The 12,150-nt window shown below is 52.4% G+C and overlaps 1 protein-coding gene across 2 annotated transcripts in view; it reads right to left on the bottom strand.

The window, feature by feature from the left end:
- The window catches only part of LOC123189503 (protein gar2), a 14,426-nt gene extending 2,518 nt beyond the window's left edge, over window positions 1-11,908 (bottom strand). Inside the window, exons 1-5 of one of the 2 annotated variants that reach the window (XM_044601931.1) lie at window positions 11,564-11,908; window positions 10,829-10,929; window positions 10,395-10,740; window positions 8,355-9,209; window positions 7,700-7,754 (exon numbers count right to left, since the gene is read on the bottom strand). In XM_044601931.1, coding sequence (XP_044457866.1) covers window positions 7,700-7,754; window positions 8,355-9,209; window positions 10,395-10,740; window positions 10,829-10,929; window positions 11,564-11,686 — 1,480 coding nt within the window. In that variant the 5' untranslated portion in view covers window positions 11,687-11,908. Of the gene's footprint in view, window positions 1-7,699; window positions 7,755-8,354; window positions 9,213-10,394; window positions 10,741-10,828; window positions 10,930-11,563 lie in introns of both variants that reach the window. The other variant, XM_044601930.1, reaches the window with a different exon arrangement.
- Between the last annotated feature and the right edge of the window lie 242 nt (window positions 11,909-12,150).

Genomic DNA, 12,150 nt, shown 5'->3' with positions numbered 1-12,150 from the left:
TCTGTGGCATCAGGTGGCAGCTGAGTCAGAGGGGCAAGCAGGACTCGTGACAGGGCGCGACGGCCTGCGAGGGCAGCGGATGGTGAGAAAGGCATGACCTGTGTTATATGTGCCAGACTAATTTAGACCTGATTCATATTTTTAATACTCCCTCCGCTTCTAAATATAAGCCAATTTAGATATTTCAATGCAGACTAGACATATTTTAGAGTGTAGATTCAGTTATTTTGCTCCGTATGTAGTCATATCTAAAAAGTCATATATTTAAGAAAGGAGGGAGTACCATGATTCAATTGTAAAAAATTCTCAGATTGGATTAGCGCGAATTTGTTGGGTGGGATTAGCAGGTCACATACAACCATAACTCGCCTGACTGTTTAAGGTCAATCTCTTTGATGCATTGGATGACTTGATACGACCACATCAATCATTAGCAATATTAATCCAATTGTTGATCAAGTCACTAGTGATGTTTCTGTTATGCCAAATCTGGAGATTGTTGATAAGCATTACGAAGTTTAGGAGGAGCTAATTAATGTGACATGTACGTGTGTTTATCTGGAAGAATTGACTGCTAGATATTTTGCATGGGAATCAGAAGAAGTTGGGAGTCCCTAACTATGCCATGGACCGAAGTAATGTCAAAAGGGATTTGTTTTCTTTGAGCCAGGTACACGTGCATGCAAATCAAAGAGATAAGAAGCAGAAACGAGTCCATGGCTGCTACTACTACTATTTTGGAAGGTCACCAGATCAGCCATATGTGCTCGCTCGGAGTCCTCGTCGACCGAAGGATTTGATGTGCTTGTGCACTGCAGGATGGAGTCCACCTGCAGGTGCGTCTTTCTTTTTAGGTCAAAAGTGTCGTTTGTTTTCTCGATGATCTGTAACGGTTACTCCCTCCGTCTGGTGAAAAGTGTACATCTAGCTTCAAAATTTGTCCACAAAAGAGTGTACTTCTATGTTCCCAATGCACTTTAAAATAGAAAAAAATACTTCTCTCTCATCACACGGTAATCAAGACCAATAGCAATCTACACATGGTCTTCTTAATTTCTACATGCACTTAGCTCATTGGGGTTTGGGTAATTAAAGAGGAGAGAGATCTGACTTGCACCTTTCCAATGCATTTTTTACTTATAACTCCATAATGTCCTAAAATTTCTAGATGTACACTCTTCACCGGATGGAGGGAGTATGTGCCAGAAAATATAAGGCATGTAATCTAATTTTTAGAAAGTATAGTTCATTTTTTGTTAGCCAAGAGACAAGGATAGGAAAGTTTGAGTTGGCCAGCTTGCAGCTCAAGGTAGGCCATCTCCTATTTAAGGTCTGGTCGGTGCACCATGTAACGCAGGTTATATTTTATGAATAGACACGACATGTTTTTAAGGTAAATACCCGTATCGAGTTTTGAGGGAAGCTGTCAAAAAATCCCTGAGTTTTGGAAGAAGCTTCAGAAAATCTCTGTTGCGATTTCTCTACGAGGGAATTGTTTTGCGCGTGAGTACCACCATCGAGATTGGCTTTCTCGTGCTAAAACTTAAGGTTCTATCCCTCTACTTCACGTACATCGCGTGCGCGGTCAAGAGGTTGCTGTTGCTGAAGGTGAAGTGCCGTGAAAGATCGGGCCGCAAGAACAGATCGGATCTCATCATCAGGTTCGATAAATATCATGACTTGATTGTTGTACTAAACATTCTAGCCTGCAAATGGCATTGTGTTATGACCGGTTTACAATACAACCGGAGGAGGCCCGCTGGGCAGTAGATTAAGGGCTTGGCCCACAAGTTATCTTAGGCTAGTCGTTTTCAGGTTATAAATATTAGATTGTAAGATACCTTTTGGAATTAAGCAATAAAGATAGTTCTATCCTATTGCCCGGCTCCAGAGGAGCCGGAAACCCTAGCCGCACCTTGCCCTAGCCGCGCCGCCCTCTTCTTCCTCGCGACGGCGCCCACGCGCCGGAGCCGCCGCCCTCGCCCCCAACCCTCGCTGTTCTGCCCGTATAACCTACGGAGTAGAGCCGGTAGGAACCCTAGCCCTACCAATTTGGTATCAGGTAACCGGGTTTCGACCATGTCTCCGCCAATTCCACCGCCACCACCACCGCTGCCCGCCAACTCCTCCACCACCGCCGCCTCTGCGCCGGGCGTCACGGCCTCGCTCTCGGCGGGCACCACGGCATCGCTCTCAGCGCCGGCCCTAACGGCACCCGGCACCACGCCGGGCCAAGGGCAGCCACCGGCCCCCGTCCAACACTCGCCGCCGCCGTCACCTCCCCCGCAGCCGCAACAGTTCACGCCGGAGGCCATGGCGGGCGTCCTCAACGACCTCGTCACCGCGGTTCAAGGGATCCGCCTCTACCTGGCAGGTCCGTACGGGCCGCCCCCACCACTCCATCCAGCCATGGCCGCGGGTCAGCAAGCGCTTCCGTGGTACTCGGCACCACGGGCCATCACCGAAGGCTACCCGGCGCTTCCCGCCCCAGCGGCCGCACCGCCGCCTTGGCCGCAGTGGCCGCCGCAGATCGCGCCGACAGCCCCGCCACTCGTCGCCACCACGGGGCCGCAGTGGCCCACCTGGACCGCACCGGCCGCGCCGTCCTCCGTCGCGCCCTAGCTTCCAGCGGCCTCGGAGCAGGGTCCTCCACCGGCCCCGCCCAGCCCTAACCTGGGCAGGTCTTCGCCGAGCGGGCTCCCAATACAGGAGGACCGCTTTCCGCCGTCCCCATCGCCACTCCCCGGCTGGCTCAACAGGCAGCCATCGGCCTACCCGGAGGCCCGTCCACCGTCCGGTTTTCCGCTGCAGCCCGCGGTGTCGGGCGCCGCTGGGAACTACGTCGGGCCTTCCACCATGGCCTGTGCGCCATCATCCGCCCTCCGCACCGCCGAGGCAGTGGGCCAGGGCGCGCCACACCAGCAGCCGCCCCGGTTCGCCAAGATCGACTTCGCCACATACGACGGCTCCGACGACCCGCTTAACTGGCTCAACCAGTGTGACCAGTTCTTTCGCGGCCAACGCACGCCCGCGTCGAAACGGACTTGGCTGGCATCCTACCATCTCCGCAGGGCCGCCCAGACATGGTACTACGCCCTCGAACAGGACGAGGGCGGCATGCCCCCGTGGGATCGCTTTCGAGAGCTGTGCCTTCTTCATTTTGGGCCACCGGCACACGGGAGCCGCTTGGCCGAGTTGGGCCGTCTGCCGTTCACCTCCACGGTGCAGGACTTCGCCGATCGCTTCCAGGCCCTGGCGTGCCACGCACCCGGTGTGACGGCCTTACAGCGGGCGGAACTTCTCATCAGCGGTCTCCCCGACCACATCCGCGTGGACATCGAGATGAAGGGGTCCCAAGACCTTCAGACGGCCATGTACTATGCCCGGGCGTTCGAGCAGCGCGCCCAGGCCGTGACGCGTCCATCTGCGCCACGTGGGGGCCGACAGCTTCCCCGGCCGTCTCCGGCGGCACCAGTGTCCCCCGCAGCCGTTCCGGCACCGACGCGGCCATTCAAGCGCCTCACCCAGGCGGAACAGTTGGAACGCCGGCGATTGGGCTTGTGCTTCAACTGTGATGCGCCCTATGCACCAGGTCATGTCTGTCCCCGCCTCTTCTACTTGGAGACGACAGACGAGTCTGAGGAGGAGCCACTGGAGGATGGCCTCGGCGCCCCAGCCCTTGCGGAGCCCGCAGCGGCACCCGCGCCCGCCCCGGCCACCGCCCTTGTGGTGTCCCTACACACGCTGGCCGGCATCCGTGATGAACGGACGATGCTCTTACCGGTCATGATCCAGGGTGAGCGCCTGGTGGCCCTAGTGGACACAGGGTCCACACATAACTTCCTGCCGGAGACCACCATGCGGCGCCTGGCGTTACAGCCAACCGGCTGTGAACAGTTGCGAGTCACCGTCGCTAATGGTGACCGTCTCCGCTGCCACGGGCTCGCCCGCGACGTGCCCATCACTATTGGCGACGAGCACTTCTCCATCACCTGCGCCGGCATCGACTTGGGCTGCTTCGACTTCATCCTCGGCGTCAACTTCTTGCGCACTCTTGGTCCTATTCTCTGGGATTTCAACGCGCTGACGATGACCTTCTGGCGGTTAGGCCGCCGCATTCGGTGGGCCGGCATTGGGGGTGCCGCACCCACCCCTCCACTCCAGCTCGCCGCGACGTGGAGAGCCTCCTACAGCAGCACGACGACATCTTCACCGAGCCACAGGGGCTGCCGCCTGCCCGCGCGTACGATCACCGTATACATCTTCTGCCAGGCTCTGCACCGGTGGCGGTACGGCCTTACCGCTATCCGCAGTTGCAGAAGGATGAGTTGGAGCGGCAGTGTGCACTCATGCTCGCGGCGGGCATCATCCGGCTATCCACTTCGCCGTTTACCGCACCGATGCTTCTCGTCCGCAAGTCAGACGGCACATGGCGTTTCTGCATCGACTACCGTGCCCTTAATGCTATCACACTCAAGGATAAGTTCCCTATTCCGGTGGTTGACGAGCTCTTCGATGAGCTCCACGGGGCGCGCTTCTTCACCAAACTCGACCTCCGGTCGGGGTACCACCAGGTGCGCATGCACCCTGATGACATCGCCAAGACGGCGTTTCGGACTCATCACGGCCACTTCGAGTTCTTAGTGATGCCCTTTGGCCTCACCTACGCCCCGGCAACTTTCCAGGCTCTGATGAACGACGTCCTCCGACCCTACTTACGCCGGTTTGTGCTCGTTTTCTTTAATGATATTCTGATCTACAGTGCATCTTGGGCAGAGCACCTACAACACGTCGCCATCGTCTTCAACGAGCTTCGGGCGCACCATCTCCATCTTAAGCGCTCGAAGTGCTCGTTCGGGACGCCTTCGGTGGCCTACTTGGGCCACATCATCTCGGCCGACGGGGTCGCTATGGACGCCGACAAGGTGGCCGCAGTCGCTGCCTGGCCGACGCCCCAGTCTCCGCGGGCTCTTCGCGGGTTTCTCGGCCTTGCTGGCTACTACCTGAAGTTCATCCGGGAGTTTGGTGTCATCGCTTCTCCACTCACGCGGTTGTTGCGCCGCGACGCGTTCGCCTGGGATGCGGAGGCGACGACAGCCTTCGAGGCCCTCAAGGGGGCCCTCACGACGGGGCCCGTTCTTCAGATGCCGGACTTCGACCGACCGTTCGTTGTGGGCTGTGACGCCTCGAGTGTGGGGTTCGGCGCTGTGCTTCATCAGGGCAACGAGCCTCTTGCTTTCTTCAGCCGGCCCTTCGCCCCGCGCCATCTCAAGCTCGCGGCGTACGAGCGGGAGCTCATTGGCTTGGTGCAAGCGGTGCACCATTGGCGGCCCTATCTGTGGGGCCGGTCTTTTCAGATTCGCACGGACCACTACAGCCTCAAGTTCTTGCTGGATCAGAGGCTCTCCACCATGCCCCAGCATCAGTGGATTAGCAAGCTCTTCGGCTTCGATTTCTCCGTCGAGTATCGCTCGGGTCGTCTTAACACCGTGGCCGATGCCTTATCCCGCCGCGATGCCGACCTCGACTCCGTCACCGGCGACTCCGAGGGGCAGGCACTCTGCATCCGCTTAGGGCCGACTTTCGGCCTCTTCGACGACATTCGCCGGGCCACCGCGACCGCCGCCGATGCGGTTCTCCTGCAGCAGCAGCTGGCGGCTGGCGGCCGACGACCTGGAGGAGCCATGGCGCCTCTCCGACGGCCTGCTGGTCCATGGGCGCCGTGTCTTCGTTCCCGCTCATGATGATCTCCGTCACCAGGTCTTGCTGCTAGCCCACTCGGCTGGCCATGAGGGTGTGCAGAAAACCCTCCATCGTCTCCGTGCCGACTTCTACATTCCTGGTGATTGTGCCCTCGTTCGCGATTGGGTGCGCTCTTGTGCGACGTGTCAGCGCAACAAGACAGAGACGCTATGGCCAGCTAGTCTTCTTCAACCCCTGGATGTGCCCTCTCAGGTTTGGGCCGATATCTCCATGGACTTCATCGAGGGGCTTCCCAAGGTGGGAGGCAAGTCGGTCATTCTCACGATGGTCGACCGCTTTTCTAAATATGCTCACTTCATCGCGCTGGGGCATCCTTACACCGCCGCGTCCGTGGCTCGTGCCTTCTTCGACGGTATTGTCCGTCTGCACGGATTTCCTGCTTCGATCGTCAGTGATCGCGACACGGTGTTCACAGGCCATGTCTGTCGCGATCTCTTCAGGATGGCGGGCGTTAAGCTCCGCTTCAGCACGGCCTTCCACCCCCAGACGGACGGCCAGTCAGAGGTGGTTAACAAGGTGATCGCCATGTATTTACGTTGTGTTACAGGTGATCAGCCTCGTGCTTGGGTGGATTGGCTCGCATGGGCGGAGTACTGCTACAACACCTCCTACCACTCTGCCCTGCGTGCGACACCATTTGAGGTGGTCTACAGGCGGCCACCTCCGACGATCTTGCCGGTGGACCCGGCTACGGCGAGGACGGAGGCCGCAGGCGACCTTATTCGCACCCGTGACGAGATGCTTGCGGAGGTCCGTCAGCGTCTCCTTCAGGCTCAGCAGCTGGCGCAGCATTACTACAACAACCACCATCGCGAGGCGGAGTTCGCGGTGGGAGATTGGGTGTGGCTGCGTCTTCTTCACCGCTCTACGCAGTCACTCGACCCGCGTGCGAAGCGCAAGCTCGGGCCTCGCTACGCGGGACCCTTCGCCATCTTGGAGCGCATTGGGCAGGTGGCCTATCGTCTTAAGCTGCCGGCCGGCGCTCGCATCCACGATGTGTTTCATGTGGGGCTGCTCAAGCCTTTTCATGGAGAGCCACCGACGGCTCCACCAGCGCTTCCCCCGACCGTCAATGGACGTCTTCTTCCGGAGCCAGAGAAGGTGTTGAAGGCGCAACTTCGGCGCGGGGTATGGTTCATCTTGATCCAGTGGGCGGGTCTTCCTGTGGAGGAAGCTACTTGGGAGCCACATGAGGATTTCCACCAACACTATCCAAACTTTCAGCTCGAGGACGAGTTGTTTGTGCAGGCGGGGAGAGATGTTATGACCGGTTTACAATACAACCGGAGGAGGCCCGCTGGGCAGTAGATTAAGGGCTTGGCCCACAAGTTATCTTAGGCTAGTCGTTTTCAGGTTATAAATATTAGATTGTAAGATACCTTTTAGAATTAAGCAATAAAGATAGTTCTATCCTATTGCCCGGCTCCAGAGGAGCCGGAAACCCTAGCCGCACCTCGCCCTAGCCGCGCCGCCCTTTTCTTCCTCGTGACGGCGCCCACGCGCCGGAGCCGCCGCCCTCGCCCCCAACCCTCGCTGTTCTGCCCGCATAACCTACGGAGTAGAGCCGGTAGGAACCCTAGCCCTACCACATTGTGAAGGCATATGTTCACATATGCAAGGAAAACGAGGCTAGTGGTGAAGGAAGAAAACCAACGGCTAATTGTCATGGGGAGTGGCTAGGTCTGAAACTCAAAAGGTTTCCCATGTTTTTCTTATCCTACAATCCAAATGTCTATTTTTCTGAATTCCTGCGTTTTCTATTCCCATAGAATTTGTGAGGAATGCCATCTCAATTCCTATGTTTTCCCAATTTCCAAGTTTTTCCCATCATATGCTCCAAACGGGGCCTAGGAGTTTCCACAAGGACATTCCGTTCAGATGATTAAGGCAGTCAATTTATAGCAATGAGCACTTGAGCAACGCATGCTTTACATACCAACTGATGAAGCCTTCGTTGCCTCCAACAATGAACTTGAGTGCGCCACCAAGTCCTGCAATGTAATTTTAAGAATAAGGTTATTATATAACAGCTATAGACATATGGCCCTTTAAGGCGATATTCCCCTTTACTTTGGGGATCCCTCACAAAACAACACAGAAAATACAATTCTTGCACAAATGGGGTGGGGGCACAGAAGACAAACAGAGAAGCAAATAATACATAAATGATGTAGGCAAATATATCAGCGCTGCTTATGTTCCAACAAACCTATCAGATCTGTTGACCTGTCCGTATAATGTGTGTTACAACAAAATTACGATAAGATATCCAGCATGAAAATCATAGATTCTACTTCATGAGCTCATGGCTTGATTTTGACTTTATTTCCTGTTTCTAAGGAGTTGGACAGTTCCTGTACCAATTGACACTAGTCTTCAAAGATACATAATACATTGCTGGATGATTTGAATTCAAACAAATTTTAAAAAGAGTACATTTCTGAGCATAGCATATGAGAAGCTCAAATTTTTAGGTGATAATCTCAAGCTGCTAATACCATGGAAAACAATTTCGTATAATCTAGTTATTCATGCACTTGGTAAATATATATTTTCAAAAGGAGTGAAGATGCTAGCCCTTGGAAACTTACTTTGGATTTATCGGCCACGTGTGTAACTTTAGCATGTGCAACTGTCGCATTTGATTTTATTGAGCCAACATCCTTCTTCCCAATGGGCACCTGATGCTCAAATGTGCCAGCATTTCTTGCAGTTTCATGATAGGGAGGATTCCGCGTATTATTGTTAGCAGATATATTTAAGATCTTTTCAGATGGTCTTGGTCCTGAGCTAGCATGTGTGTCTTGGGCTATCAACCTTCTGCTTCTTACCCCGGCAGCTCCTTCTGCCTTATTGTACCGCATTACTGATGACTCTCTGCCTCCACTAGAAGACAATTTATTCTGGTAAGGATTCACACCATTATATCTAACTGCACCGGTGTCATCATACCGATCAATATCGAATGCAGAATCAGCAGCCTTCTCAGTTCCGCTGTCATACATACAAGTATCCCTGGCAACATACTGATTTCTTTCATGAGATTCTACTTGATTTTCTGCTTGGACATTATCTATGTGCTTGTATTGTCCATCTTCTGGATCTTTTTCTCTGAAATCGAATGGTTCTTCAGTGGTAGTCAACAGAGGCCTTCTACCCAACCTGTCAAAGACGCTTTCTGAGGAGTACCTGTCCTTGAGAACATCTTCAGCAGCCTCAGCTGCGGCTCTAAATGCTGCTGTCGCACCTGGTACTCTCACATCAGACTTCATTTTCTGCAACCTACCATTAGCTGCTGAATCTGATTCTACGGTAGACACCACAGAACGAAGTCGCTTGGAAGATGATGACTCCGACCTCGGGGTCGGTGGCTGCACAGGTCTGACAGCGTCACGAACAGCAAACTGAAGAAGCCGGCGTGGTGCACCAATGACTTCATGGGATGTCTTCTGGAAAAAACATAAGAAAACTATTACTAAAAAGAACAAGAATTAATGGAGCAGCAGGTTTTTACAGGCGTTGCTAGAAAAAATGGAGCTCAAGCAGAACAATAACCAAGGAGCAATGCAGAGACGGCGAGCTAGGATGAGAGGACAACACAAACCGCAGGAATTAAAAAACACGACATGAATGCAAGTGCACAATAGAGTATTGCTAGCAAGAAAAATGTGCATTGCATGGCCTAAAAAATTCATATAACATGTTTACAACACTATCACTTTATTTAACTGATGTGCTGCTCAGCGTATGAAAATTAAACAGCTATAAGCAGTACAGTAGGTTCAGAAATCATACACGATAGTGATATAAATAAACAAGGACAACACACATCGCGGAAGTAATATGGTTGGCCCATCAATTTCATGTCTGTCATGGTTGAAGTCAGTCTAGTTTTGAAAGTTTAGGGTGCTAAATATCAGGTTTCATAGTCGAGGGTGGAACTGGACTTCCTTGAAAGTTAGGAGCTTCCAAAAGTACGCTTTACAAAATGGAATAGGGAGTTATATATATACTCCCTCCGTCCGAAAATACTTGTCGGAGAAATGGGTAAAAATGGATGTATCTAGAACTAACATGCGTCTAGATACATCCATTTCTCCGACAAGTATTTCCAGACAAAGGGAGTACTAACTTAATTACATAGAAAAACAAAAATCAATTATCAGAAGCTAAATAAAAATCTTATAACAGGATTAGGCAGGCACATCACGGTTTTGCAAATTTATAACAGGTAAACAATAAAATTTATTAATTATGCCCAAACACAAGTAGCACAAAAGCAGGTTTTTCAAATTGCATTCCCTATTAGAATTTCTTCTTCACTGATGAAGGCAGACAAAATGTTCAAGAATTATAAGAATATCATTAGAATACATGTGTTGTGAACATAAAAAGAATACTGCTCAATCATGTACTCGGCAAATGAAATACAAAAACAAAGTCAATTAGCATGTTTGTCTAATATACTTACAACATTACAGGAAAGCATATGCCGAGATATTAGTTTATTAATATGGGACTGCCTGATTCATGATATGACTTGCATCTAACATAAAACAACTTCAAAGGCATGCCATGAATGTGGCGACATTTTGAAAATTAGATTATGCGATTGGGAGAGCCTTAGAGACCTTGGCTGGCCGTGTGTCCTCCTCTCTGCCTCTCTTTCTATGGTTATGCATGTCCGGTGAGCGGGTTCGTCTTACAGCCTGTGTATGATTAGTTTTTTCCTCTGCATGCGAAACAGGAGCTACAACACTTCGAAGGGGAACAACGTCTGATTGTTCTCGAACAATTCCTCCCCACTCCCTCTTCGGTTGGACTCTTGTTGTTTTCTGAGTTTCAGCTTCAGGTACACGACTAGTCTGTACAGACAATCCTCTAGCAGTACTCCGAGTGTTTTTAGCTTCATCATTAGCAGAGACAGCTTTGGGTTGCACATAAAGGTGCAAATTTGAGGAGAGGTGATCCCACAACCTGCATGACCATTGATTATCAGTATAGCCAGATAAACGGTATACAACAAAAGAAACTTAGTTACAAAGATTTGGATGGAGCAAATAACCAGGATACAAATGCATTGTTGTCATCGCCTAAGAAAACCTGCAGCTCCTTTGCAGCCTCATCCTTCCTTCTTCCATTTCTGAGCAACACCACGACATACTCCTGTCACGCAAAAAGAAATAGTTAGATCAGCAATCTCAGTGGTTTGCGGTTGTACAATGAAGGCACACTTAATATCAACTCTTTTAAGGGCTCCATGTCTCCAGCAACCTGTATAGGCAAGGTCAATCCAAAACAAACTAAGCTCCGAAAGACAAATCAGACAATGGGAGCACTCCAATTAGACGTGTACTGAAAACTGGACCAATGCTTGTACTCCACAACAATAATCAACAAGCAATCTACCCCACAAGAAATAATAATATTGGTTTAGCTAATTCCCCATGCTCCATTAGAAAATGCATAATCTCATCCCATATACTACCGAGAACCATATACTCCACATGTCAAGTGCAGTGACTGGGCTTGCGTGGAAAATCAAACGACTCCCCAATCCTTAGAACATAGGAACGGCACCTAATAAACCTACAATGCAGATAGCACGGTACTGTGCATGAACCTAAACCAACCCAATTCCACCATCACACACAATCCCGCGAAATCCGAACATTCGGCTAACCTTATCTACCCCTACGGGACCAAATCACACCGACATAACCGCTAGGGTTTTAGCGATGGATCGGGGGATCACATCTCATCGCGCGGGCGGGGGGTGGGCTAGGCTGGGGGCACTCACCACGAGGGTGTCGTCGGTGTAATCTCCCATGAGCTCATGGAGCTTCGCCCTCACGCGCTGTCGCAGCAGCGCCACCCCCTCGGCGGTGAAGTTGGCCTTGAACGTCCTCTCCCCGCCGTCCATCGGGGGGGCAACCCTAGATTCCCGCCCTCCCCGCTCCGGCAATCCGGGCGGCGGCAGCGGCCACGGGCGCCCTCGCGTTTACGGCCGCGCGCGCGAGGGCGTGGGACGGGGGCGGCGGGGAGGGGGGAGGGGGAGGGGCGGCGCGGCGTTGGGGCGGCACCAGGGCAGCGTCCGGGGTATGCAGTCCTGGAGTGTGCCGGAGGGACGCGTGCGTGCGTGTGGGTGTAGCCGTGCCGAGGGAGGGCGTAAGTTTTGCGGTGGGGCTCTTTACGTTTTCTCCTGGGCCCCGTTTGCAGAGGGTGGGAGTGGCGGTGCGGCCCGTGGTTGTGGTTGGACGGGGCTTGCCTGCTCGTCTCAGGTGCTCCTACCATCCTACGGTGCCAGCATTTTTTCTCACCTCGCATTTTTTTTCGCTGCCAAAACAAATCACAAAACAACCGTATTCGTTTATCTTTCCGGTACTG

This window comes from Triticum aestivum, chromosome 2A, assembly GCF_018294505.1.
Source record: "Triticum aestivum cultivar Chinese Spring chromosome 2A, IWGSC CS RefSeq v2.1, whole genome shotgun sequence".
Taxonomy (NCBI): Eukaryota; Viridiplantae; Streptophyta; class Magnoliopsida; order Poales; family Poaceae; genus Triticum; species Triticum aestivum.
Note: the sequence above shows the minus strand (reverse complement) of the source record. Positions and strands in the feature narration are given on the sequence as shown.